Genomic DNA, 23,959 nt, shown 5'->3' with positions numbered 1-23,959 from the left:
CGTCAGTGCCAAATCTGAGCTGAGATGGCCAGAAGACGTGACCTAACAAACACAAAGACAGAGAGAGAGGGAAAGAAAGAGAGATTAGGTGTCTCAAATTTGGATGCAAAATAGCTTGATTATTTGAATAATTATACAGATATTCATATAATTTAAATGTGAGTAAATCCTTTGCTTTAAAATTAGATAAATGAATTATAGGCATAATTATAAAAGTTAAGTCAACTTAACCGTTCAAAGTTAAAATTGATTGACTCACTTTTTACCGTAAAGTCAACTTGATGGTTTTATTTTAAATTTATTTACTTTATTTACTTTACTCAAAAGTAACTAATAACTATATATAGTGTATAGTAATAACTATTCACATTTATAGTGTTTTTTATGCCTTGCACAAGACAAAAAAAGAGCAATAGAGTAAATACGATCAAGTAAAAAAAAAAAACAGCATTGATGATTATAATTGTAATTAAAAACTACATTTATAGTTTTCTCAAAACATGCACAAAACAAAAAAGAGAGAGGTAAAATAAGATTTAGTGCCTCTAAATCACATTGAAAACAAATATTACATTTAAAATATAATTATTATTATTAGTTACATTTTAAGATGTTTTTTTATATAAACAAGTAAAAATATGTCTCAAAAGGCTTATTATAGGTGTAAATGTAATATTTTTATTGTTATTATTATTATTGTTATTATTATTATTATTATTAGTGATTGCATAGTGATAAGTTAAAAGGTATGTTATTTTAAAGATTTTATTAAATATTTTACATGCTTACTATAATTTTTGTTCTTCCTTTTTATTTTAGACTCTGAATTTCATGAGAAAACATGATATAGCTATATTTAAGTAAAAAGTTATAAGTTGTAAATGCAAATGCTGTTAAATAATGAATAATTATTAGAATGAGTATAGAACACATAATAATAATAATAATAATAATAATAATAATAATAATAATAATAATAATAATAATAATATTCCTCTCACCCTCTATCAGATAAGGGGAAATAATCTTGTTTTATTTATCCTTTTGCGTTTTTGCAAGATTTTTTATGATTAATAAGAGACCATGGAAGTTCAGACATGATGAAGTTAAAATGTGTTCAAAACCATGTCTCTACAAAGTGACAATGAACTGTGAAAAAAATCCCCAGTAAGGAGTGATATTCAGATAAAGAGAGAGCACAAAAAATGAAAGCTAAAAGCAGAGAGATGTCAAAAATATCAAGAGGCTCAGTACACAGGTGTTCAGAGCGGCCCTCCTGACAGCAGGGGGCAGATCTTTTGTGTCATGATCAGCCCAGGCTGGCATTATCACAGAATTCACAGCAGCCTGTGCCAAAGCAACAGGAGCACTCGCTGAGACAAAGCTGCTGACATTTACATCACATGACAACCCAGAGCAAACTTTCAGCTCTTAGAGTTCAGGAGACCTGATAGAGTTCAGCCAGTGGTCTGAGTTCAGGTCGGGTTCAATGGAAAGGAATAAACAAAGAACAGTTTTAAAAAAAGGGTTTCAAAATGAATGTGAAAAGCACAGGTCAAATCAATTTAGACTGTGATTAGAGATGTTTGAATTCATGCTGATGTTTGACTTCTTAGACACAGTTGTGATCTCTTTAAAAACTTGAAAATTTGCTTTCAAGAGTTGCATTACTGTTCAAAAATTGTACTTTTTTTTCTAAGCTTGATTTTAACAAAATAAATAAACATTTTTGTATATTTGTTTTTATTCCAGTTGTTTATTTAATTTAATTTGTATTTTCAAAAATATAATTAACACCTTATTTTTATCATGTACGTTCTTTATACTATTTGTATTTAATATTACTTAGATTTATAGCGTTTTTTATTCATAAAATACACAGATAACAGGTAGTAGTCCTAAAACACTAACTTATATGCAAAACCTCAAATGTAATAATAATAATAATAATGATAATAATAATAATAATACTAATAATAATAATAATAATAGATTTGATTAAAGCTGCATTTGTTAAAATTATTCTACAAGTATTGATTATTCTTTTTTATTATTTAAAATGATGAGAAAATTTGTTAATTATAATTTTGTTATTTTGAACATTTATTCTGTATTGCATTTCCCCCCTTATTTATTATTTATTTACATGCAAAACTGTGGCTGATATATTTAAGAATGATACTAATATTAATTAATGAAAATTGATAAATTCTATAACTTAAATAGTGGTAGAAAAAATGATTTATTAACAAACACCAACTTATTAACTATAATAAATTAGAAAATACAGAAATTCATTTTGAAATATAATAACATATAATTTAATTTTTGTACTATTTAAAATGCAACTTATTTTTTACATTTAAACACATCTTCAGCCTCATTCTTTGAATGTTCAGTATTACATTTTTCTTAAATAAATCTTTGCTACATGCTGATTTGATCTGATGCTAAAGAAACATGTTGTAAGATTGTAATCAGTATCAGCTATCTGATTAGGATTTTTGCAGCTGATACCGAGTACCAATTCCTTGTCATGGGGATCAGCCGATAGTGAGTACAGATTCTGATGCTTAAGCTCTGGAATGCATAAAGCACCTTTTTACTCTAAATATAATATTTCAGTGGAGATCTCTCCTTACCTCAGAGAATAAATTAAAAGATGTTGCATATAATTCCTTAAACATGTCTCTTATAACCATTTAGTGTGGATATGTTATGGTCAGAAGCAGCTTTACAGAAAATAGATAAGACTGATTTAAAAATTGGTAAGGAAAATCACTAACAAAGCAATTTGGTAACGTGATGAAAGATGAATTCAACATGTCTCAATCAAGTTTGGAGCACATATTTGATGCATAAGAAGTTAAAATGCACACCGATTAATCCATTACTTCTTTATTAAAAGGAAATTGGTCTATAAACTATTGTTTATTACAATAAGTACAATAAGCTATATATGAAATGTGATTATCGGCTGATACCGATCTCTGGCCGATTGATCAGAGCATCCCTAGTTATCAGTGTTTAAAACAGATGTACTAATGTTATCGTGGAAACTGAATTTTACATAACCTTTGATATCTAGATATCTGAAATTATTTTAGATAACTTCTTCAAAAGAAGAGCGCTTATTTGAGATAGAAATCTTTTGTAATATCACAAGACAAAATAACGTATTGATCACAAACATTTGAATGGTATGACAAAAAAAGTCTCTACTGATTCTCTAAAAAAGTAATTCAGTATTCAACTTCAGATTTCTTTTCAGCGACTCTGAAGTAGCAGCCAAAATCCCATGACGTGGCCTCATGTTTGCCTGTTTATATATAGGTGTAAACTTAGCATCAGGGCTCTAAAATAGTCAAATTACAGATGAGATAAGATCATTGTCTGCTCTGAAAAGAGTCAGGTGCCAGTCACATGTCCATACTCTGACAATCTATAAATAAAACAGCTGGTTTATTTTCAAACTATCATACAGAGGAATGTATGTGCTCATTGATCTTGATAGGCTTTTATTTAACTCCTCTAATCACATTAGAGTCTGCAAGAACACTTTCATCATGCTCTGCTGGCTTTACTGTAACGCTGCGTCAACACATGCCTCTTTAAACTGTTTGCTATACGTCTAGACATACAGTGCGCACTAACACAATGCTGAACACTGACATTCAGATTAAACCTGAACGCTTTAAAGATGGACAAAGAGCCTATTATGGTTCTTTTAACAAACTAAATGTGGCCCAAAACGTACTAGGAAGAAAACAAAACATTTAACTAAGTAGCATTTATTTTAAAGAATGACAGCTCAAGTATGTTAGATAGAAAATTAAATTAGATTGTATCATTTAATGGCATAATATTAAGACATCCAGTGCCCAAATATTTTTGTGGCCTCAATAATGAATATTGTAAAAAACTTAAATCTTCAATACCTGACATAAAGAAAAGTTCATAGAGGTGTTTTTCTTTTTTCCTGACAGATGATGGCCAGCCTGAAGGTGAGTGGTGATTTCTCCTGATAATCTTCTTTGCATCACCCTGGATCAGTTTCTACAAGTGAATGGAGAATGTAAAATCAATGAGAGTCAATAGAGGAAAAAAATATTTAATTGTTTTTTTTTTAACATCAGAATAACAAATTCCCTTATTTGTTGTGCTTGAAAATCATGGTTATTCTGACCAATTGTTATTTTATAGAAAAGAAAGCATCAGACCATTACAGAGTACAACAAATAAACTAGACCAAGTAACATTTTACTATACACAAGCGTTAGCTACAAAGTAGCTACTGTAGTTCATTTCTCAACCAGCTTTTGATGTAAGTGATTTAAATAAATCTACTTTGTACACCATTCAAAGGTTACTGTTTCTATATAATTTAGATCGAATACCAATTTACTAAAGATAATTAAACAGCACTTCACTAATTTGCTTAGTCGTTTTGAGTCAAAAGATGGCGCCAGTTAGTTGCCTTACTGCCAACTGGAAATGAGGGTCGTCAGAGGTTATAACGTTTAGTTAAATATTAATATGTTGTCAAAAGTGTAACGGCGTATAAAGGAGAGCGCAAACAGTTTCCTGGTGGTCAACGCAATTTACCAGTAACGTTACCCAGTAAATCTGTGTGGGGAAAATGGCCGTGTGGATTCACATTGAAACTACTCCATAGCGTTGGCAAGGTAACGTAACAAAAACGAAGATTTGACTTTGACAAAAATGCGACCAAAAGTTCATACTTACCGTGTTATTATTTCTTAAGCCACCCAAGAGTGTTTAACTTTTTGCTGTTGAGGTTTAATTACTAATCAGTTATCCATCCAGCCGTTTCCGTTTTATTATTGGAGGCACTTCCGGTTTGGAGAATACACTCAAAAAGACTGAAACAAGTCATCAAGCTGCTATACAAATCATTCTTATCCAGCATTGTTACAGAATGATTCCTAAATATTCCTTCACGTTGCATTTTCAGATGTTGTAGGCTAACATTTGATATTTTGACATTTAAAAAAAAGTAAAATGACTTAAGCTAAAGCTTCTACAGTCTTCTGCATTATATTCTTAATGAATATATAAAATTTGACTTCGTGTTGCACTGTAAAACAGTGATACAGGGAAAAAACTCATTATTGTTAACTGAAATTGCTAATGTATTTAAAATGTAATTGTCTCCCCTTTTTTCGATCTAATCATTTTAGTGTTATTGGTATATTTTATGGGAGATAAACATGGTATTTGATTTAGCGTGTTTTTGTAAGCATTTGCTTGTGCTACACACTTTTATCAACAAAAATTGTAGTAGAATAAAGTTGTTTTGCTTGTGTTCAGAGCGAAATTTAGTACCTGGATGCAGCCTTTATGATGCAAGCAGAGATTGCATACTCAGCGATGCAACGTCAGACACAATGCACACAAATGGAGCGAGTGATGTCACTGTGGGGTAGGGTTAGGTGACCCCATTAAAAAGCATTGGATGCAGCTCAGATTGCACTGCACCAGGTCTGCATCCAGAACCCTCTTTATTGCTACACTTGAAGTTACTTTTTTAATTTATGCAACAAAGTATTATAGGGCAATAGAAAAAGGTGGATTCTCACTTTGGGGGTGGTGGGGAAAATTTTGATCTCTGACAACCAATGAATTTTGGTTTGATTTTTTCGCTTTCCTTATGTTATATGCTTCAGTGAAAATACCATTACACAAAATATCTAATAAAGCTAAACAGCAATCATATACATATATTTACATATCAAGAATACGTTAAGTACATATGTCTGAAACAACTTTTTTTTAAGGCCATAAGAGCTCAGCTCCAGTATATGTGCAAACATGGTGGCAGATTCATTCACTTCAAAATGAAATAGCCACTATATGAGCAGTTGCTGCTATTTTCGGGTCAGTTGTAACCCAGTTGGTGTGAATACCTGTATTATGTCCAGCTGATCATGGGTGGTTGATTCAGATGACATTTTTAGCCTACGTTACCAGCACACAATATGTAATCTGTTTAGCTTTCAGCTTGTTGAGAGGAGAGATAAATGCCACAAGTTATTTAAGCTACAGGGACCTGTATTCCTTTACATTTCTTGTTCCCTGTCCCATGGGTTATAAGGGAAATATTCATTAAATTATAATAGCTCTTATTACAAATAATGATACAAAAAGAACTCAATAATATTTTATCCTTACAAAATAAAAAGAATATTGATAAATGATGTCCATTTTACGCTTCAGAGATCATTTCATCTTCTTTCACTCTCCAAAACAGCAATGTTTTGGGGAATTCTCCATTTTTCTCTGTGCAGACAGTGAACCTCCTTCATTAACACACGATGTTTGCAGGTGTTTAATGAACGAGGCCATCTGTGTGTGTGTGTGTGTGTCTGTACAGTGTGTGATGTCCTGTACCTGTATATAAATGTATGTATTCGTGTCCATGAGTGTATCATGTGGTCTCCTGTCCCTCAGCTTACGGTATGTCTGTGTCTGTTTGTGTTGCTAACGCTTCATGCTTTGAAAGAGGCACTTGCATACCTCTGCTATGTATGTCTGTCATATACTCAGTTGCCCCAGACTCTTCTGACGTCCCATCTGAGAATTCGGTGACTTCAAAAGGTAGGTGTTGAGCCACATTCGTCTCCCTTTACTTTCTTTTACTTTCATGTTTACCTACAGCACTCTTACCTCACACGTGTGTGAGATTTGTGTTTGCTCCACTGTGATTTCTACTAAATGATCACTGTGTTGGACACAACAGTTCAGGTTAATCATCTCACATTATGTAAAAAAGAAAAACACACGCAGCATATGGCCCGAGAGGTTAAACACAACTGAACATGTACATATACACAAATGAACACATTAACATACACCTGCGTCACTACTAATGTCTATACGCTAGTTTATGGATGGCAAGATTTCCTTAAGTTAACTGCAAATCTGTATTTGGCGAAGTGGGATGTGAAGGTATAGTATATTAAAAGACGCAAAGGACACCAAGACTTCTGTGCAGGCATCAAGTGTGTATTGTGCTTTCAGAATTCCCATTGGCAGTATGGTTGTATACAAATGGTTTAATAAGGCATTATGTTAATTATTGAAGTAGCATATACAGTGCATGCGGAAAGTATTTATAGCGCTTCACTTTTTCCACATTTTTTATGTTACAGCCTTATTCTGAAATGGATTAAATTAATTTATTTCCTAAAAATTCTACACACAACACCCCATAATCACAATGTGAACAAAATTTTTTTGAAATTGCTGCAAATTTATTAAAAATAAAAAACCTGAAAAATCACATGGACAGAAGAATTCACAGCCTTTGGCGTGGAGCTCTAAATTGAGCTCAGGTACATTCTGTTTCCACTGATATTTCTTGAGATGCTTCAGCAGCTTCAGTGGAGTTTAACTGTGGTAAATTCAGTTGATTGGGCATGATTTGAAAAATTTACATAAGGTCCTAGGGTTGACAGTGCATGTCAAAGCACAAACCAAGCATAAAGAAAAAGGAATTTTCTGTAGACCTCCGAGACAGGATTGTCTCGTGGCACAAGGCTGGGGAAAGTTACTGAAAAAGTTCTGCTGCTCTGAGAATTCCAATGAGCACAGTGGCCTCCATCATCATCATCAGCTCCAGCGTTCTTCTGTGGATAGAGGAAACCTTACAGAAGGACAACCATCTGTGCAGCAATCCACCAATCAAGACTGTGTGGTAGAGTGACCAGATGAAAACCACTCCTTAGTAAAGTGCACATAGCAGCCTGCCTGGAATTTGCCAAAAGGTTTCTGAAGGACTCTCAGACGATAAGAAACAAAAATCTCTGGTCTGATGAGACTAAAATGGAACTCTTTAGAGTGGATGCCAGGCGTTACATTTGGAGAAAACCAGGCGACGCTCATCACTAGGCTAATACCATCCCTACAGTGAAGCATGGTGGTGGCAGCATCATGCTGTGGGGATGTTTTTCAGCAGCAGGAACTGGAAGACTAGTCATGGTTGAGGGAAAGATGAATGCAGCAGAGACAGAGACATCCTAAATGAAAACCTGCTTCAGAGTGCTCTTGACCCAATGTACAATGACCCAAAGCACACCACCAAAATATCAATGCAGTGGCTTCACAACAACTCAGTGAATTTCCTTGAGTGGCCCAGCCAGAGCCCAGACGTAAATCCTATTAAACATCTCTGAAGATATCTGAAAATGGCTGTACACCGTCACTTCCCATCCAGTCTGATAGAACTTGAGAAGTACTGCAAAGAGGAAGGGGCAAAAATTCCCAAAGATAGCTGTGCCAAGCTTTTGGCATTATATTAAATTATATTAATAAAAATTATATTATATACTTGAGGCTGTAATTGCTGCCAAAGGTGCATCAACAAAGTATTGAGCAAAGGCTGTGAATACTTATGTTTTTTAGTTTTAATAAATTTGCAACAGTTTAAAAAAGTCTTTTTTTCGCATTGTCATTATGGTGCATTGTGTGTAGAAAATTTGAGGAAATAAATAAATTAAATCATTTTGGAATAAGGCTGTAACCATTGTTGTAAAAAAAAGTAATATATTACAATCTGTAGTCACTTCTAAAAAAAAAAAAAAAACTTAACTAAATGTGTTATAGTTCATTTTTAAGGACGCAACGCGAATATACTGTATATGTGCTATGTTATTTTATTGTCATTTGCATTTTTTAACTTTTTCTAAAGAGATAAGGTAGACGTAAAATTGTAATATATTACTTTTTACCCAACACTCTCTGTAATATAAAACAAAATGTGGAAAAAGTGAAGCGCTATGATTATTTCACGGATGCACTTTATATTTGAAATCAATATACATTGTACTTAAAACAAGCAAGTGGAGAATATATTCAAATTACTGTATTAACAACTTCTTGGAAATTTACAGCAATATTTATATTCATAATTATACAAAGTAAAAGTAATGTGAACAAACATTTAACGTAGATGCATAAAGCACATACTGTATTTTGTTATATTAAACATTTTAATTTATAATATATACTGTATTCATATATACTGTTTTATTTTTTAATGCAAATGTGCATCATATATACTGTAGTATTCCTCTTAGACATGTACTATTCTACACTACATACACAAATGACAGAATGATTAAAAGGATGAATTATTTTACACAATTAGATGCATGCCGAGTCTGCCTGTACTTTGCTTCTTTTGAGATTTACAGTTTCATAGATGTACAGTGACTAGATTTGTTTTTGGTCATGTGATGACATTCAAATGGACCCAAAACACATTTTATAATAGACAGATTAATAGAAATGAAAGGGATAGTTCACTCGAAATCAAAATTTACTCACTTTTTAGTCCCTGAAGTGGTTCTAAACCTTCTGAAGAAAGCTGAAACCTGTAACCATTAACTTTCATAGTAAGTTTCCAGCTTTCTTCAAAATCCATTGTTTAGTGTTTAACTTAAGAAAGAAACTCAAACAGGTTTGGAACAAGTAAATGGTGAGTAAATGATGACTGAATTTTCAGTTTTGGTTGAACTATCCCTTTAGTAGCAACATGTAAGCACACATTGGACTTGTTTTATTTCTAATATTTACTTGACCAATCCAGTCACTCTGCATATGAGTGTGTGCATGTGTAAGCATCTGAATTGAAGGTGGCTTCCTGAAGTCTTGCTGCTCTAGCCTGGCTGTGTTTGCTATACAGAGGCTAAAGTGGCAACCAAAGACACAGAGGCCAAAGTGACTGAGGCAGAAGCAGAGGCAGCCGTGCCCACACCTGCTGCTGAGCCCCCTCAGCCACAGCCTGTAGTTATTGTGGTGACTGAACTAGAGCCAGTAGAGGGTGAGGTCACAGACCCACAGCCAATAGTGACCGAGCCTGTAGAGAACGGGCACAGTGAGCCTGAGCAAACGCAGCCTGAGAGAAGTGTCCAGGTGATTGAGGTTAAAGAAGAAGAGCCAAGCTCCTCAAAAACTCATGGTGAGTATTAATGAGAGTAAAACTCCAGCCAGTGACAATTTGGAAGTGTTGGGGAAGATTGTTAGATGGTATGCAAAGTTACAAGTTGTGTAATGATACATTAAAAGGATACCCGGTAATGGCATTAGTAGCTCACTCAAAAATGACTTACACTTAAATAGTTTTAAACTTGTATGAATTTATTTTTTCTGTTAAACAACAAACAAGATATTCGGAAGATTGTTAGAAAGCTGCAGCCATTTACATCCACAATACTCAGCCTGACCTCATGGGGAAATGGATGTATTTTACGTTTTGTCAGTTTAGTGGCTAATTCGCGTTCAGTCGTATGAAAATGTACAATTTTAAAAAGGAGGCATGGCACCCAACCCCACCCCTAACCCCAACCGTCATTGGGTGATGAGCAAATCGTACTACATTATACAAATTAGATCCTACGAATTCATACGAATTACCCACTAAAACAAAAAGTTACGAATTGCTGTAAGATTGCATTGAAATACCATGTAAGTCAATAGCTGCTTTTGCCCAACAATCTTCAGAATATTTTCTTTTATGTACAACAGAGGAAGGAAAGTTAGTAAACGATGAGAGAATTTTATATTTTGGTTGAACTATATCCTTTTAATTTGTCACTCTTATGAGACGACCATACATCACATAACAAATGGTCTATCTATAGCAAGCCTTAAAAATAGCCTTATAGCATAAGTTCAACATTAAAAATAGTAATGTGCTAAAACAATGTGTTATAAAAGCATGTTAAAACATGTTTGTGATGTGTTAAAGTAAATATCTTTCAAATCATCTCTAGTAAATGCTAAAAAGTCTATATGCTAGCAACATGAGAAATCACTTTAGCAATGTGCTAAAACATTATAACAATGTGGAAACTTGCCAGCGATGTGCTTAAGTAAATATATATATATATATATATATATATATATATATATATATATATATATATATATATATATTTATATTTATATTTATATATATATATATATGTATATATATATATATATATATATATATATATATATATATATATATATATATATATATATATATATATATATAAGTTCGGATCTTGTAAAGCTTAAAGCGTAGCCTAGAACTAAAATAATACCTAAAATAAAATATATATTTTTTATTCCTATACCTCATCCGCAATATGACAAAAAAGGCAAGCTACTGTTACAATGCCAGAAATATGTAAGATTGATATTTTCCCCTACACTGTAAGTTGTACAGTGCTGTCTGAGTCAAGTACATGTGGAGCCAGACATTGTTAAATTAAAAAAATGTATTTAAAAGTTTAAAATTAAATTCCTAACCACAAAAACTGATACAAGTTCTATCTATCTATCTATCTATCTATCTATCTATCTATCTATCTATCTATCTATCTATCTATCTATCTATCTATCTATCTATCTATCTATCTATCTATCTATCTATCTATCTATCTATCTATCTATCTATCTATCTATCTATCTATCTATCCATCCATCCATCCATCCATCCATCCATCCATCCATCCATCCATCCATCCATCCATCCATAGCTTGACCTTGAAACCAAATCTACTTTTTCAAACAGTCTGGTCAGCTTTCTCAAACCAACATCACAAAATGTATCTGTTTTTGTCTAGTTCCACATTGTACTGAAAGTGCCTGTAAAAGCATGCATGTGTTTGTGATGTAAATCTGAGAGAATCCCAGAGAAAGAGTAAAAGAGTAAGAAAAGTCCTGAGTTGCATTCATATTTGTATTAGTACATGTGTCCACTAACATCTGAATTTACAGGTTTCCTCAGTAGCTTTGGTGCATTTCTCGCAACACTGTTTACATTTGCACAACAGTTCATGCATTTCTCTAAACAATTAGTACAAACTGCAAAACCTAGATGATAACCTGCAAAAGCGTGTCACTTGCTCAAAATGGATAGCTCATTCCTCAAAAGCAAGTATTCATGTCAATGAACGTGTCAGTGCCATCAAGATAAAAAGTCCTGACGCCATTGTTTTATGAACAAGATAGTCAAATGGCTTTGTTATGTTTTCATTATGAATTTTTTTCCAAAGCAAAAAAGTCAGATTTTGGTGACACATCCTGAAAATGCTCAAGACAGCACAATGTACTGTTTGCACTGAGAAACTGCTACTATGATGTACACAAATGACTAATTGTTTAGAGAAGTGCATGAACTGTTGTGCAAATGTAAATAGTGTTGTTAGAAATGCAACGAAATGACTGAGAAAAACTGTATACTGATCATCAGCACCTTCGGTGACGAAGTCTGAGGCGATAACTACAACTTTACAAGGTACACCATTGGAAGATGGAAGAGTACATCAGTCAGGGGATTCTTTGTGTGTAGATTCATACTTTCTCTGAAGCTCTAAAAATGTGGATTTGTCAAATATTCAAGTACAGACATTCAGGTCTGTGGCTGCAACAAAATACACTGCAATGTTTTTTTATTCTTGTTTTTCTTTTTATCTGTGTATTGCAAGATAATGCTCATAGATTTCACCGGCAAGCCAAAAAATAACCTCACACTTCCTTTCATCCGTGTTTCCTTCAAAAAAGTGAAATATTACAATCTAAAGTCACATTTTTAAAAGAAAAGTAGTAACTAAATGTGTTACTTTTTAGGGAAATTATAATGTCAAAGTATGTGTTATGTTAGTTTAGTATTTTTTAAAGAATAAGATAAGTTCAAGATTGTAATATATTACTTTTTTTTACCCAATGTGTGTCCCTTAATGGTTCAGCTAAGCATGTGGTCCTGCAAAACACACTCTATTTACATTTCATCTTCACAAATGCACACACGACATACAGTCGTCACATACCTTTCATTTCATGCTTATGACCTGCAAACGCTCCCATCTATTACAAATTGTAAGCGAATTTGAAGTTCATGTTTGCATGCTGTGTTTGGTCTACGGCTGGAAATGGAGCTCTGTGATAGGTGGGTGTATGTGTCGATCACACCTTTATTTCAGATAAAGATGATGATGTCACCGCCAGCACCCCCTCACCTCCACCTCCAGCAGGTTGGTAACCTTTACAACCCATCAACCCATGACATCTCGATGAGCTTTTGAATAATTATGAGCTTTTGAGTACAACAATTGTGCTTCAAAAACTGATATTTATGGCCAAGGAATGCACAGTATGTGATTTTCACAGTAATGTGATAAAAAAATCACAGTAATGTGATTTTTGCTTGATTCCTACAAGCATTTAGACCCTTTATATAATATACAATCATATCTATATAAAGGAAGAGATGCAGAAGACATCTGATGTGTATATTGTACTACGTAAAAATACATGTACTGTAAATGATTAGTTTTCCATATTTTGTGATTAATGTGCTTTTCCCTATTTATTTACGCTTTTGAATTGCATTATGGGACCTTGATCTTTTCTCTAAAACCGTTTGATGTTGACATGTTTAAAAAAAGTTACTTTTATTGACATTTTTAAATTGGAAGTAAAATTTTGTCTGGTTTTTGTAATTTACACTACAAAACACTGGTAAGACTTTACCTTTTATGTTATTTTACACACGTACACTTAAAACATTCCTGTAGAATCTACAGTAACTTACTGTAAATCAATTACAGCAAAAATACTGTATTTACAATGTCATTTATATTGTTCTATACTGTATGTACTTACAGTAGTGTTTATCTTTACTGTAAAATATACAGTAAGTTTCACAATGCAACTTTAAAATACAGTAGCATACTGCAAAACTGTCCAACAGTAAGATACAGTTTGTATTATGGTTAAATACTGTGTCAAATACAAAGATTGTTAACAGTGTTTTTCTGTACCTAATTTTTTTATACAAAATATTGTTTCAAACTACTAAAATGTAAATTTTATTTAAAAAAAAATGTATTTTTCAACATCAAAAGTCAACAGAGAAGAGATCCTATATTGCAATTTATAACCACAAATAAATGGAAAAACCTGTGAATCACAAAATACAAAAACTTACTGAATAGATTTTTTTACACTGTATAAATACACACAATTATGCTTGTACAAACAAACTGTTTTAATACAATACTGCATGTCTTAAATGTCAAAAAGATAAATAAAGGAATTTAAAAAATCAAGTTCAACTTGTCGAAGTATTCAATATTTTATCACACCTCATTTTAATACATGAAATGCTTGAGGCCGATAAACAACCTGGCAAAACCGATCCTGATAATGAATAATATATTTTGTTTTCTTTCACAGAAGATGGCAGCACACCCAAGAAACTTTCTATTGACCTTCCTAGTAAGAGTCTTTTACTAATTAATGCCCCCGTTACTCTCTATTCAGAGATGTTTATTTTTAGATCATTAGTGAATCCATTCAATTGAGCAAACACGTTTAGGATTAATGAGGTTATTTACAGTAGATTAGAGAGCTGTCCCTTTCATTTACCATTTACATCCAGTGCAGTATCTTCCAAATTGATATTCCTCTGAGAATTCTAAGTTTTATTGTCATCACAAAATGTAATGTTATGATATTGCAAAATTTCATATTGAAATGTTTGTGTAATGTGCCCTTCTGGTGTTAAACTGAATTTACAAAAGTGATTGTATATATACAGTGCTCAGCATATATTATTACACCCCTTACAAATCTATCTTTTAAATTTATATTTTTAATAGGAAGCTATTTGTATATTTGTGCATATACATTAGATTAGTCAGTACTGAAGCTAAATCTTCTGAAGCTTATCTAACCAAATAACTTACGATAATAGTCCAAAAACTAGTACATCCAAATGTATATCTTATAGAAAAATATTAAATACAAATTTTAAAAAGAGGAAAAATCAAGAGAAGCAAAGTGAAAAAAATGAAAAATGAAGTAGAAATTTTGTATGTTGTAATTTTTTTTTTTGCAATATTTTGCTTGAATTTAATTGTAGCATCTTTCAATTTCAATTTCTAAATAACTTCAGTGGTAAAATATTATTTTAATAAATATATCTGTTTAATAAATCTGTTTTGTTTAAATACACCAAAATGCATTGCCTATATTCACTGAGAAATGGATACAAATATTCATTTTCAAAATGGGGTGTACTCAATAATGCTGAGCACTGTACACATGGAGGTAAATGCAAGTAAAGTGACTAATGTTTCGAAGAACTTTACTTAATATGTCAATTCTCTTTTGCTTGTAAATAAATAAATAAAAAATTGTCATAAATTTGTTTAAATATTATGTTAAAAATATAAAGAAAATTGTTCTATATGTAAAGATAAAAGGTATGGTTAATTTATGGCAGATTCCTTTTAATTTATGTCAAATCTCATAGAACAAGAAATATTTCCCTTAAAGTGTTTTTTCTACTCACAAAAAAATAGTTACTTTTTATTGTTATGACGACTTCAGCTACTAAAAAACACAGACATGTGAAAAGGCTCCATTTGAAAACTAGAAATTATAGAAACAGTGGATGTATATGTAAAGATACAATCTATAGCTTATGTATGGCTTTTTAAAAAGTGATCTCAAGAGTTCATACTGAGATATTGCTTGATAATATTAGCAGGTTTGACATGCTGTTCTGGGAGAGAACCCTGAGCTTGGACATAATTGAGCCCAGGGCTCCAGCCTGGTCAATGGGCATGTAAAGGGGTATGAGATCAGGTAATTCTCGAGAGCTCCCCTTGGTAACGGAGGAAAGGTGGAGATGGGGTAAATAGAACGATTCTTCAAAAAATGAAGATGAGCGAGTAATGCTAGTCGGACTATTTATAGTGAGTTTGGAATGATTTGATTGCCTTACTGATGATTACAGATGAGATAGGAGAGACCAGCCACAATCAATAATATTACATGCTCCTCTCGAAATAAGTCTGTGAAAGTTCTCTTTTGCGAGATCTCATTGAGCAATCAGAATATGCATCAAAAAGTGTTGTTTTTTTACTCAATAAATAAAAAAATTTAGTTAAAATAATGACAGTTTCTTTGAAAATGAGAAACTATAAAAATAGTACCATACAAAAATATAAATCTAACTGAAATGGAATATCAAGCATAATGTTTCCAGTAAAGACGATGCCCGAATTCCCTAAAGAGCATGACATTAACAATCTGTTCCTGCTTTCGGTTCATGTTTTATATGTGGAATTGTGTGCCATTGTGTGTTACAGTGTGCCGCAATGGACTTTACAGTACTATTTCTTATAATATGCTGTAAATTTCTCTCTGTCTCTGTTCAGATGATAGCGACCCTGAGTCAACAAGGGGAAGGAAAGACTCAGGTAATTCTATAAACACAGTAGAGGCTTTAATAGCAAACAGAAACTGGAATATGTCACCACAAGATGCTTTCAGTGCCGCAATTTTCCCATAATGGACAGCCAAATGGAACCAGCACATTTGGCAAAAGCGAAGTAATAATCCCAAAACCTTTCAGAAAAACAAACCGGAGAGCTTTTGGAGATCATGTGCTTCTCTAAAACTCCATGGGAAAATGAACGGCACAGTTTATGTTAATATTTAAACTAAATCATTTATCGCTGACTAAAAACATGTGAAATCTCACTGAGCAATCGGAATATTTCCAGTAAAAGTGATTTTTTTTAAACAGTTTGCATTTAAAATATGTTAACCGATTCTCTCTTTTCCCTCTTAAAGGTCATTGTTCAGTGTCTTTATGCTTTCCATGTTGCTTTGTGGCAGCAGTGTTTGATGACCATGTGCCATTGTGTGTTTGTTGAGTAATTATGTGTGTGTGTGTTTCAGTTCAGGCAAATGTATGAGTGGATTCATGGATTTAAAAGACTTCATAATAACTTTCATTATATGATGGACATTAATATGAATATATTTTAATGATCTACTTAGTAATATAATAAAATATGCTCATGAAAATGAAAGTTATTCTAAAGTTTTGAAGAATGTATGAGTGGATTTATGGATTTAAAAGACTTTATAATAACTTTCATAACATGAGTATAAATAATTATGGGCATTTATATGAATATATTCTAATGATCTATTTAGTAATATGATAAAATATGCTCATGAAAATGAAAGTTATTCTAAAGTTTTGAAGAATGTATGAGTGTGATGAGTGTGTTCTTTCTAATTGGTCAGTGTGGTCTCTTGGGGACGGACAACCTCCTGAGGAAATCGACAAACAGACTGAAAACCCACCCCTTTCCACTCTGTTGATTGAAAAGCCACAGAGCGGCTCCATCACTGTAGGTCAGTAAATGCAGCACTGAAAATATTTTGATGTTTTCTTTACACGTTTTCTTGGCCCTAAGTAACTTTGAACCTACATGTCAACTGTGTATATAACTGTGTAATACTCTCATGTAAATATGAACCAAACTCTCTGAGGAACATTTCCAGCATACCTGTTTGATATATGCAACAAATAATTAATGTAGTTCTGGAGAAAAACTTGAGTACCATTAAAACCTAATAAGGTGGCCAATGAGTGTAGTGGACATGTTGCAAAATTACTTACAGTCAACAATCAAAATGAAGTATAACCACAATATCTTGTGCACATTTTGAAGTTCTCGAAATATCTGCTGTATGAAAGGTGGAGACATCACATTTATTGCTAAGGTGGAAGCCAAAGACTTGCTTCGTAAACCAACCGTAAAGTGGTTCAAGGGCAAGTGGATGGATCTTGCAAGCAAAACTGGGAAACATCTGCAGCTTAAGGAGTCTTTCGAACGCCTGTCCAAGGTGATCCCACTCGATCTATGTATTATAAAGAAGCATTCCTACGATTCTCCTAGCAATATTTGGCTTTGTTTTTTTCTCTGCTGTAGATTCACACTTTTGAGATGCACATCATTAAGGCAAAGGAGAACTATGCAGGGAATTACAGATGTGAGGTCACCTACAAAGACAAATTTGATAGCTGCTCTTTTGACCTGGAGGTCAAAGGTTTGTTTTCTGTCCAAACAAGGCAATGTTATGTAAAATGCGGGTCATTTATTACTTTCTCTTTTTTGGAAATTGAGCAAAAGTGAAAGTAAAGACTTCTTTTTCAAACAGTTGTTTACATTTCAAACAGAACTTTTTAACATTTTAGTATTATTTTATATGTCATCAATTTCTGTATTGCTTTTCCAGAAGTTCCAGAGGTTTCTCAGAGCATTGACATCCGCTCAGCTTTCAAAAGAAGGTAAAGGGGGATTATCATCTCCCATTTCTTTTGTTCATTATTATTTTAAGAAATCTCAAAAAAAAAAAAAAAAAAGCAGTGTTGCTTAGTATTCCTAATAAAATATATAAATATTATAAGTAAATTCTGGATATTAAGCAGTTTTTATATTTAAATCTGAATTTTATCTTTAAACATAATAAACATTTTCAACCTAAGGGGCTGTTCACATATTGCGTGTGCAAGTTCATTATTTATAGTGGAGATGCGCTGAATAGATAACCTCACTTTTTCCAAGTGCACCTGCAGTCTAGTGTTGAAAACATGCAAGCACACAACGCCTCACGTGACAAGAGCCAACCAGTCAGCTTCACATTCTTTATGAATTGTACACATTTCAGTAATAATGGTAGACTAACTATCTCAGACATATGCAGAGCCCCCCAAAAAGCAGCGCTTTTAATTTTCTTCATAAATGAAACATGTATCAGAGCTCTACAGCAAGGGTTTGTCAATAGTGGACCCTCAGAGAGCACAGCTGATGATTGCTTAGCAACAAAAGATGGCAAAGGAGCTTGAAAAGCATGTGGAAAATTGGTCAAGTGACATGCCTTGAGTTTTTCACACGGTTGTAGGCGCAGTATGTAAATGGCCCCTAAATTTTGCATTTCAGATCTCTATGAATGTTTAATGATTTAAAACAGGACTTCGGTTCCAGCAATCCTCAACAAACCCATGCATAGACAACATGGTTTGATGAAGGGCTGGATGACCAGCAAGTTCTCAGTTAACCTTTTTATCAAAGATATTTACCACCAAATCAACCGGTCGACCAAACCAAACCAAACCAAACAAACGTGTTGAACTTTTCAAAGGCCAACGCTTGCACTGGAACTTCCTTCCCAACAATGTGTCAGAAAGCAACGCAAACTATCCAAGCTCATACTGTTCACCCAAAATAGCATTGGGAGAATCAGTCATGAAAACATTAGAGCTATTCTTGGTAGTTTGTGCACAAATCAATTCGCCCAATGCACTCGGCTGCAAAGCGAAAGGTTCTTGTGTACACCTCAATCCTGCATTCGTGTGGATGGAGAGATTGCAGGCCCTTGCGTTGTTCTTTTAGCATTGTTTGATTCTGATGTTTGTGACTTTTTCTGACTCAATTTCCATTAATCTCTTGTGAACAACAGCAGTGAAGGCCAGGACGATGCAGGCGAGCTTGACTTTAGTGGGCTTCTCAAACATAGGTGAGAAATCCAGTCTGGTTCCCAAAAGGGGCCAATACTTTATTTTTTTTTCTTTTTGTTCTTTTTTTCCCATAAGCCTCAATATGGGGCGTTCTTTTCTTCTTGCCTTTTTTGATACTCTTGTTAAAGGTACTTTTAGGCTCTTAAAACAAATGACTTCTTGTAATTTATTATGAAAGGGCAATTACTTTATCTTCAAAGCATTTAGGCGTCATGCTAATTAAAAAACAACATTTATGTGGCATTATTATTGTTATTATTATTATTATTTTTATTACTATTAAAAAAACATTAGAAATATGCTGAAGAAACTCCTTCAATTAGTGAAATAAAAATTCATTTAAGAAAAGTTCATCCAAAATTAAAAATTGTGTCATCATTTACTCACTCTTCATCATAAACCTGTTTGAGTTTCTTCTAAAAGAGGATATTTTAAAGAATGCTAAAAAGCGGTATCAACTGACTTCCATATAAGTTGCTTTTCCTACCATGGATGTCAGTGTTTACCGGTTTCTGACATTCTTCAAAATATCTTCTTTTATGTTCAATGAAAAAAGAAAACTCTCAAAGTTTAAGAATTGTTTGAGGGTGAGTAGCTTGCGAGTAAACTTTTATTTGTGGCTGAATAGGGTATATGCACAGCTAGTGCGATAAACCTCTGGTGAATGGTTAATGTGACTTTATTTTCAATTTTATATGGTACAATCAGTTAAATAGACTTCAGCATTTATTTAGCTGTTCAAGCGTAAAACGATATGAAAAGCCATTTACATGCACGTGCCGACAGGGCCAGCAGACTTGTGCAGAAACTCCACTGAAATCATTGGGGTAAACGAAATGTTCATATTTTTAAGACAAAGTGTGGAAAAAAATTTAATTTAATGCATTCTGAAACCCACTTTATATTGTACATCAATCAAAGTGAAAACCATAAAAAAAGCAGCCTTAAACACGCCAATTTTATAACAGCATTGCTGACAATTTTTAAGTCTATCTGCATATACCCTAGTATGTCTTTAAGACAATTAAATTCATTTACATAAATTATTACATGCATGTATGAATTTGGCAGATTACTATATAAATACCTCATAAAGTGGACTTTTTGACCTATAGTGATTTGAACGGCAGTGATTAAATCCAACATTTAATTGGCTGCACTGTATAATGCATAATAACATGAGTCTGTTAAATTATTAGTATAAACTATTGTTTCACTAAATGACATTTTAGTGGGTGAATCATGGCAAAATGCATGATCATCAATTTCTTTCTACGCTCAAAAAAATAACTAATTAAATGAACTCAAGGGCAGGATTTTCATTCAATAAATTTGTTTAGCAGCAGCAGCAACAAAGAAAAATGTTTACACAATTAGATGCAATTGAGTTGGTCCAACATGATTTTATCAAATAAAAGTGTAAATACATCTGTATTTTTATTTAACTTAAATTCAAAAGTCTGATAATATCATGTATGACTATTACACGTCGTATACATTTTAAGGTCTCTTAGTTTTATTAAACAAACTAAAAGAGACATTTTTAAGCATATTTCATGAGTTATACAGTTGACTGATCTCAGAACTCATTAGGACAGTTATTGCCCACTGAGCAAAGCAACAAACTGCATTTTTGCTAATTTAGCTAACAACACCAAAAGCATGGGTGCTTCTGCAAGGCGGTAATCTCAAAAACATTATATGTAAATCTTTAAATCTTCAAACTAAAGTGAAGATTAAACTCTTAACAAGTCTTTCTATTACCTTTAAACACCTAAGATTACTTTTATTGTCAACAGTCCCTCTCTTAATTCAATCCTATGCAAAACATGCTGGAAACTACAAATCTCCGAAACAGGTAGTTGGACCAACACAATTCCCTCATTTCCACCAACACAAAACACTTAAGATAACCTAATGGTTTTCTAATTTAAGTGGACTGGACATAAAACAAATAAATTGGCCAAAGAAGTAGTTTGAACAAGCAGCAGTAATCTTTTTTTAAATGTAGAAAACAATTCAGTTCTAATGGAAATGAAAAAATAAAACCTATATAAATTAGATCATGAATGCAAAAATGCCAACATAAAGAAAATAACATACAATTTCAAGTGTTTCTCAACCATGTTCCTGGAGGACCACCAGTACTGCATGTTTTGGATGTCTCCTTTGTCTGTCACAGCTATTACAGTTCTTTCAGTCTCTGCTAATGAGCTGATTACCTGAATCAGGTGTGTTTGGTTAAGGAGACATGGAAAATGTTCAGAGCTGGTGGTCGTTCAAGAATGTGGTTGAGAAACACTGATTTACACAAACTTGTCCCCCATTTTTTGTGTGAAGTTTTGCTTTGTTCTTTTGTATTTTAAAAAAAGCAGACGTTAAAATCCTGCATAATGGGATAAAAGTTAGAAAATTATCTTGGCTTGTCTTTTTTTCTGTTTTCCCCCACACATTCAGACATGGCAGGTTAGTATCGTAGGTTATTAAACGATTAGACCTTATCACCGGTAAGTACTATAATCCTTTAGCTTCTCAAGCATGACCTGAACAGGAACTGTATAAGCAAGAGTGTTGGCCTACTGTAGTCTGGTAACACTTCATTTAAAGACAGCATTCATAAAAGGCTCGACGACGCTCAGAAATGATGAAAACGACCCTTTCAAAGTCAGAATCGGATGAAAAGGACACGTTTTCCACTCATTTCCGAGAGGTTGGCGGAGCGCTTCTACATGAAGCTGTGAAATAGTGTTATCGCTACTTTTGTTTAATGTAGTAGTCTTGATTTATACTGGAGAAACAAGACACAACTGCAACCGCAAGCCTCCGGTGTTCTTAATACTTGCCTGAGAAACTACAGACTTGAAAAGATGAAAATATTAATGTTATCTCCGGACATTCAGGGAAATGTCTGTGAAAGAAAAAGATTAAATGACAAAGCTGATGTTGACTTATTTAACACCCTGATCATGTTTAATGACTGTGAACATGTGTAACAACGATATTCACCCCTAATAAGCACTGACTACTAACACTAATACAAAACAAAACTACTCCATTGCCGGATTGTTCATTACATGGGATCGCTGCAAAGAGATGGGTACAGGTTTATTTATAGCACAATAGATTACTATTAATGAGTTAAGCATTGTAATTAAGGCTGTTGAACAATGTAAAACTCATTATTTTGATTGTTGTTAGAAATAGAAATATACTAATTGATTACATTATACTGTATGGTGGTTATTGAGTGAATGATTGATCAATCAATTTATTGTGGAACCTTGCTTTTTACCATGGAATTATAAAGGGAAAAGCAATCTTTCAATTTAGTCGTTTTTTCAATGTTGAATTCTGTTCAATTTTTTTTCATAAAATTCTGGCTTTAGACATCCCAATTCTGACTTTTTACCTCACAACTTTGCTATTGTTTTTTTGTTTTTTTTTACATTTTGACTATATATATATCTCACAATTTTGGCTTTTTTCTTTTGAATTTTCACTTTTTAACTCACAATTTTGGCTTTTGTCCCTTGGATTCTGACTTTGCATCTCTTAATTTTGGCTTTTTTATTTTAGTTATAAATATATATTATATATTTCGATTATAACTTTTGTTTATAATTTTTGTTTAGTGTTTTTTAACCTGACATTTTTTATGTTTTTTCCTCTTGAAATTCAATTTTCCACTCACAATCCTGACGTTTTACTCTGAAATAAGTTCATAGAGTTGAGTTTAAGAATAAAATGCTTCTAGTAATAGAATTTATAAAAGTTTATATTTCACTTTTTTTCCCAATATTGAGCTTATACCACACAATTCTTACTTTGTTTTTATAATTCTGGCTTTATACCTCACAATTTCTGAGAAAAAACAATTGACAAGAATCAAATTCTGAGTTGATGTTTTTGTGCGTTTTTTACCTCACAATTCAGGCTTTTTAAACACTCAGAATCCCATGTTTACACCTCATAGTTTTTGACAACTTTTCTTAGATTTATGAGATTACACTACACAATTTACAATTTTTCTTTTAAAATTATGAGTTTAAATCTAACAATTCTTACTTTTGTTTATATTTTTTTTGTTTTGTTTTGTGCTTTGTATCTCACATTTCTGACTTTTTATCTTGAATCTTTTGAATTTTTACCTCACAATTTTGACCTTTCCCTCAAGATTTTGATAGTTTGTCTTGCAATTTTACATTTCTCCCCACAATTTAGAATTTTTTTTCTTAGAATTCTGTTTGCTTCTTTTAATTCATATTTTTCATTTTATTTTATTTTTTTGCCTGTTTACAGTTTAATTTAGTCCAAGTCTATGTTAATACAGTTACAATCCATTTTATGAACTTCACTAAATTGTTTTTAGAAATTATTTTCATCAACAGCCCTAATTACAAATTGTCCTATAATATAAATTACTTCATAATACAATTAAACAAATGTCACACTTATCTTTTAGCAATTGATTTGGTTTGTACATCCTACATCCTTTGTTTTGTACATCTTAAACTTAATCATGTGTTAACCACATGACAACCCAATGCTCTCCCCCGT

The 23,959-nt window shown here is 32.8% G+C and overlaps 2 protein-coding genes across 13 annotated transcripts in view; one reads left to right on the top strand and one right to left on the bottom strand.

Moving 5' to 3' along the window:
• apaf1 (apoptotic peptidase activating factor 1) overlaps window positions 1-4,813 on the bottom strand; it is a 93,880-nt gene extending 89,067 nt beyond the window's left edge. Inside the window, exons 1-3 of the mRNA XM_068219732.2 lie at window positions 4,747-4,813; window positions 3,939-4,056; window positions 1-42 (exon numbers count right to left, since the gene is read on the bottom strand). The exon at window positions 1-42 is cut by the window's left edge and continues 155 nt beyond it. The gene's annotated coding sequence lies outside the window, so the exon portion shown is untranslated. The remainder of the gene's footprint in view (window positions 43-3,938; window positions 4,057-4,746) is intronic.
• Window positions 1-23,959, top strand: part of mybpc1 (myosin binding protein C1) — a 66,526-nt gene that overhangs the window by 8,080 nt on the left and 34,487 nt on the right. For 4 of the 12 annotated variants that reach the window (XM_021475004.2, XM_068219594.1, XM_073945954.1 and 1 more), the window contains exons 2-12: window positions 3,987-4,004; window positions 6,568-6,618; window positions 9,707-9,982; window positions 12,996-13,046; window positions 14,251-14,292; window positions 16,242-16,283; window positions 17,122-17,232; window positions 17,579-17,727; window positions 17,814-17,931; window positions 18,121-18,172; window positions 19,345-19,401. In XM_021475004.2, the coding sequence (XP_021330679.1) occupies window positions 3,987-4,004; window positions 6,568-6,618; window positions 9,707-9,982; window positions 12,996-13,046; window positions 14,251-14,292; window positions 16,242-16,283; window positions 17,122-17,232; window positions 17,579-17,727; window positions 17,814-17,931; window positions 18,121-18,172; window positions 19,345-19,401 (967 nt within the window). 12 annotated transcript variants of the gene reach the window in all.

Source organism: Danio rerio, chromosome 4 (genome assembly GCF_049306965.1).
Source record: "Danio rerio strain Tuebingen ecotype United States chromosome 4, GRCz12tu, whole genome shotgun sequence".
Classification (NCBI taxonomy): domain Eukaryota; kingdom Metazoa; phylum Chordata; class Actinopteri; order Cypriniformes; family Danionidae; genus Danio; species Danio rerio.
Note: the sequence above shows the minus strand (reverse complement) of the source record. Positions and strands in the feature narration are given on the sequence as shown.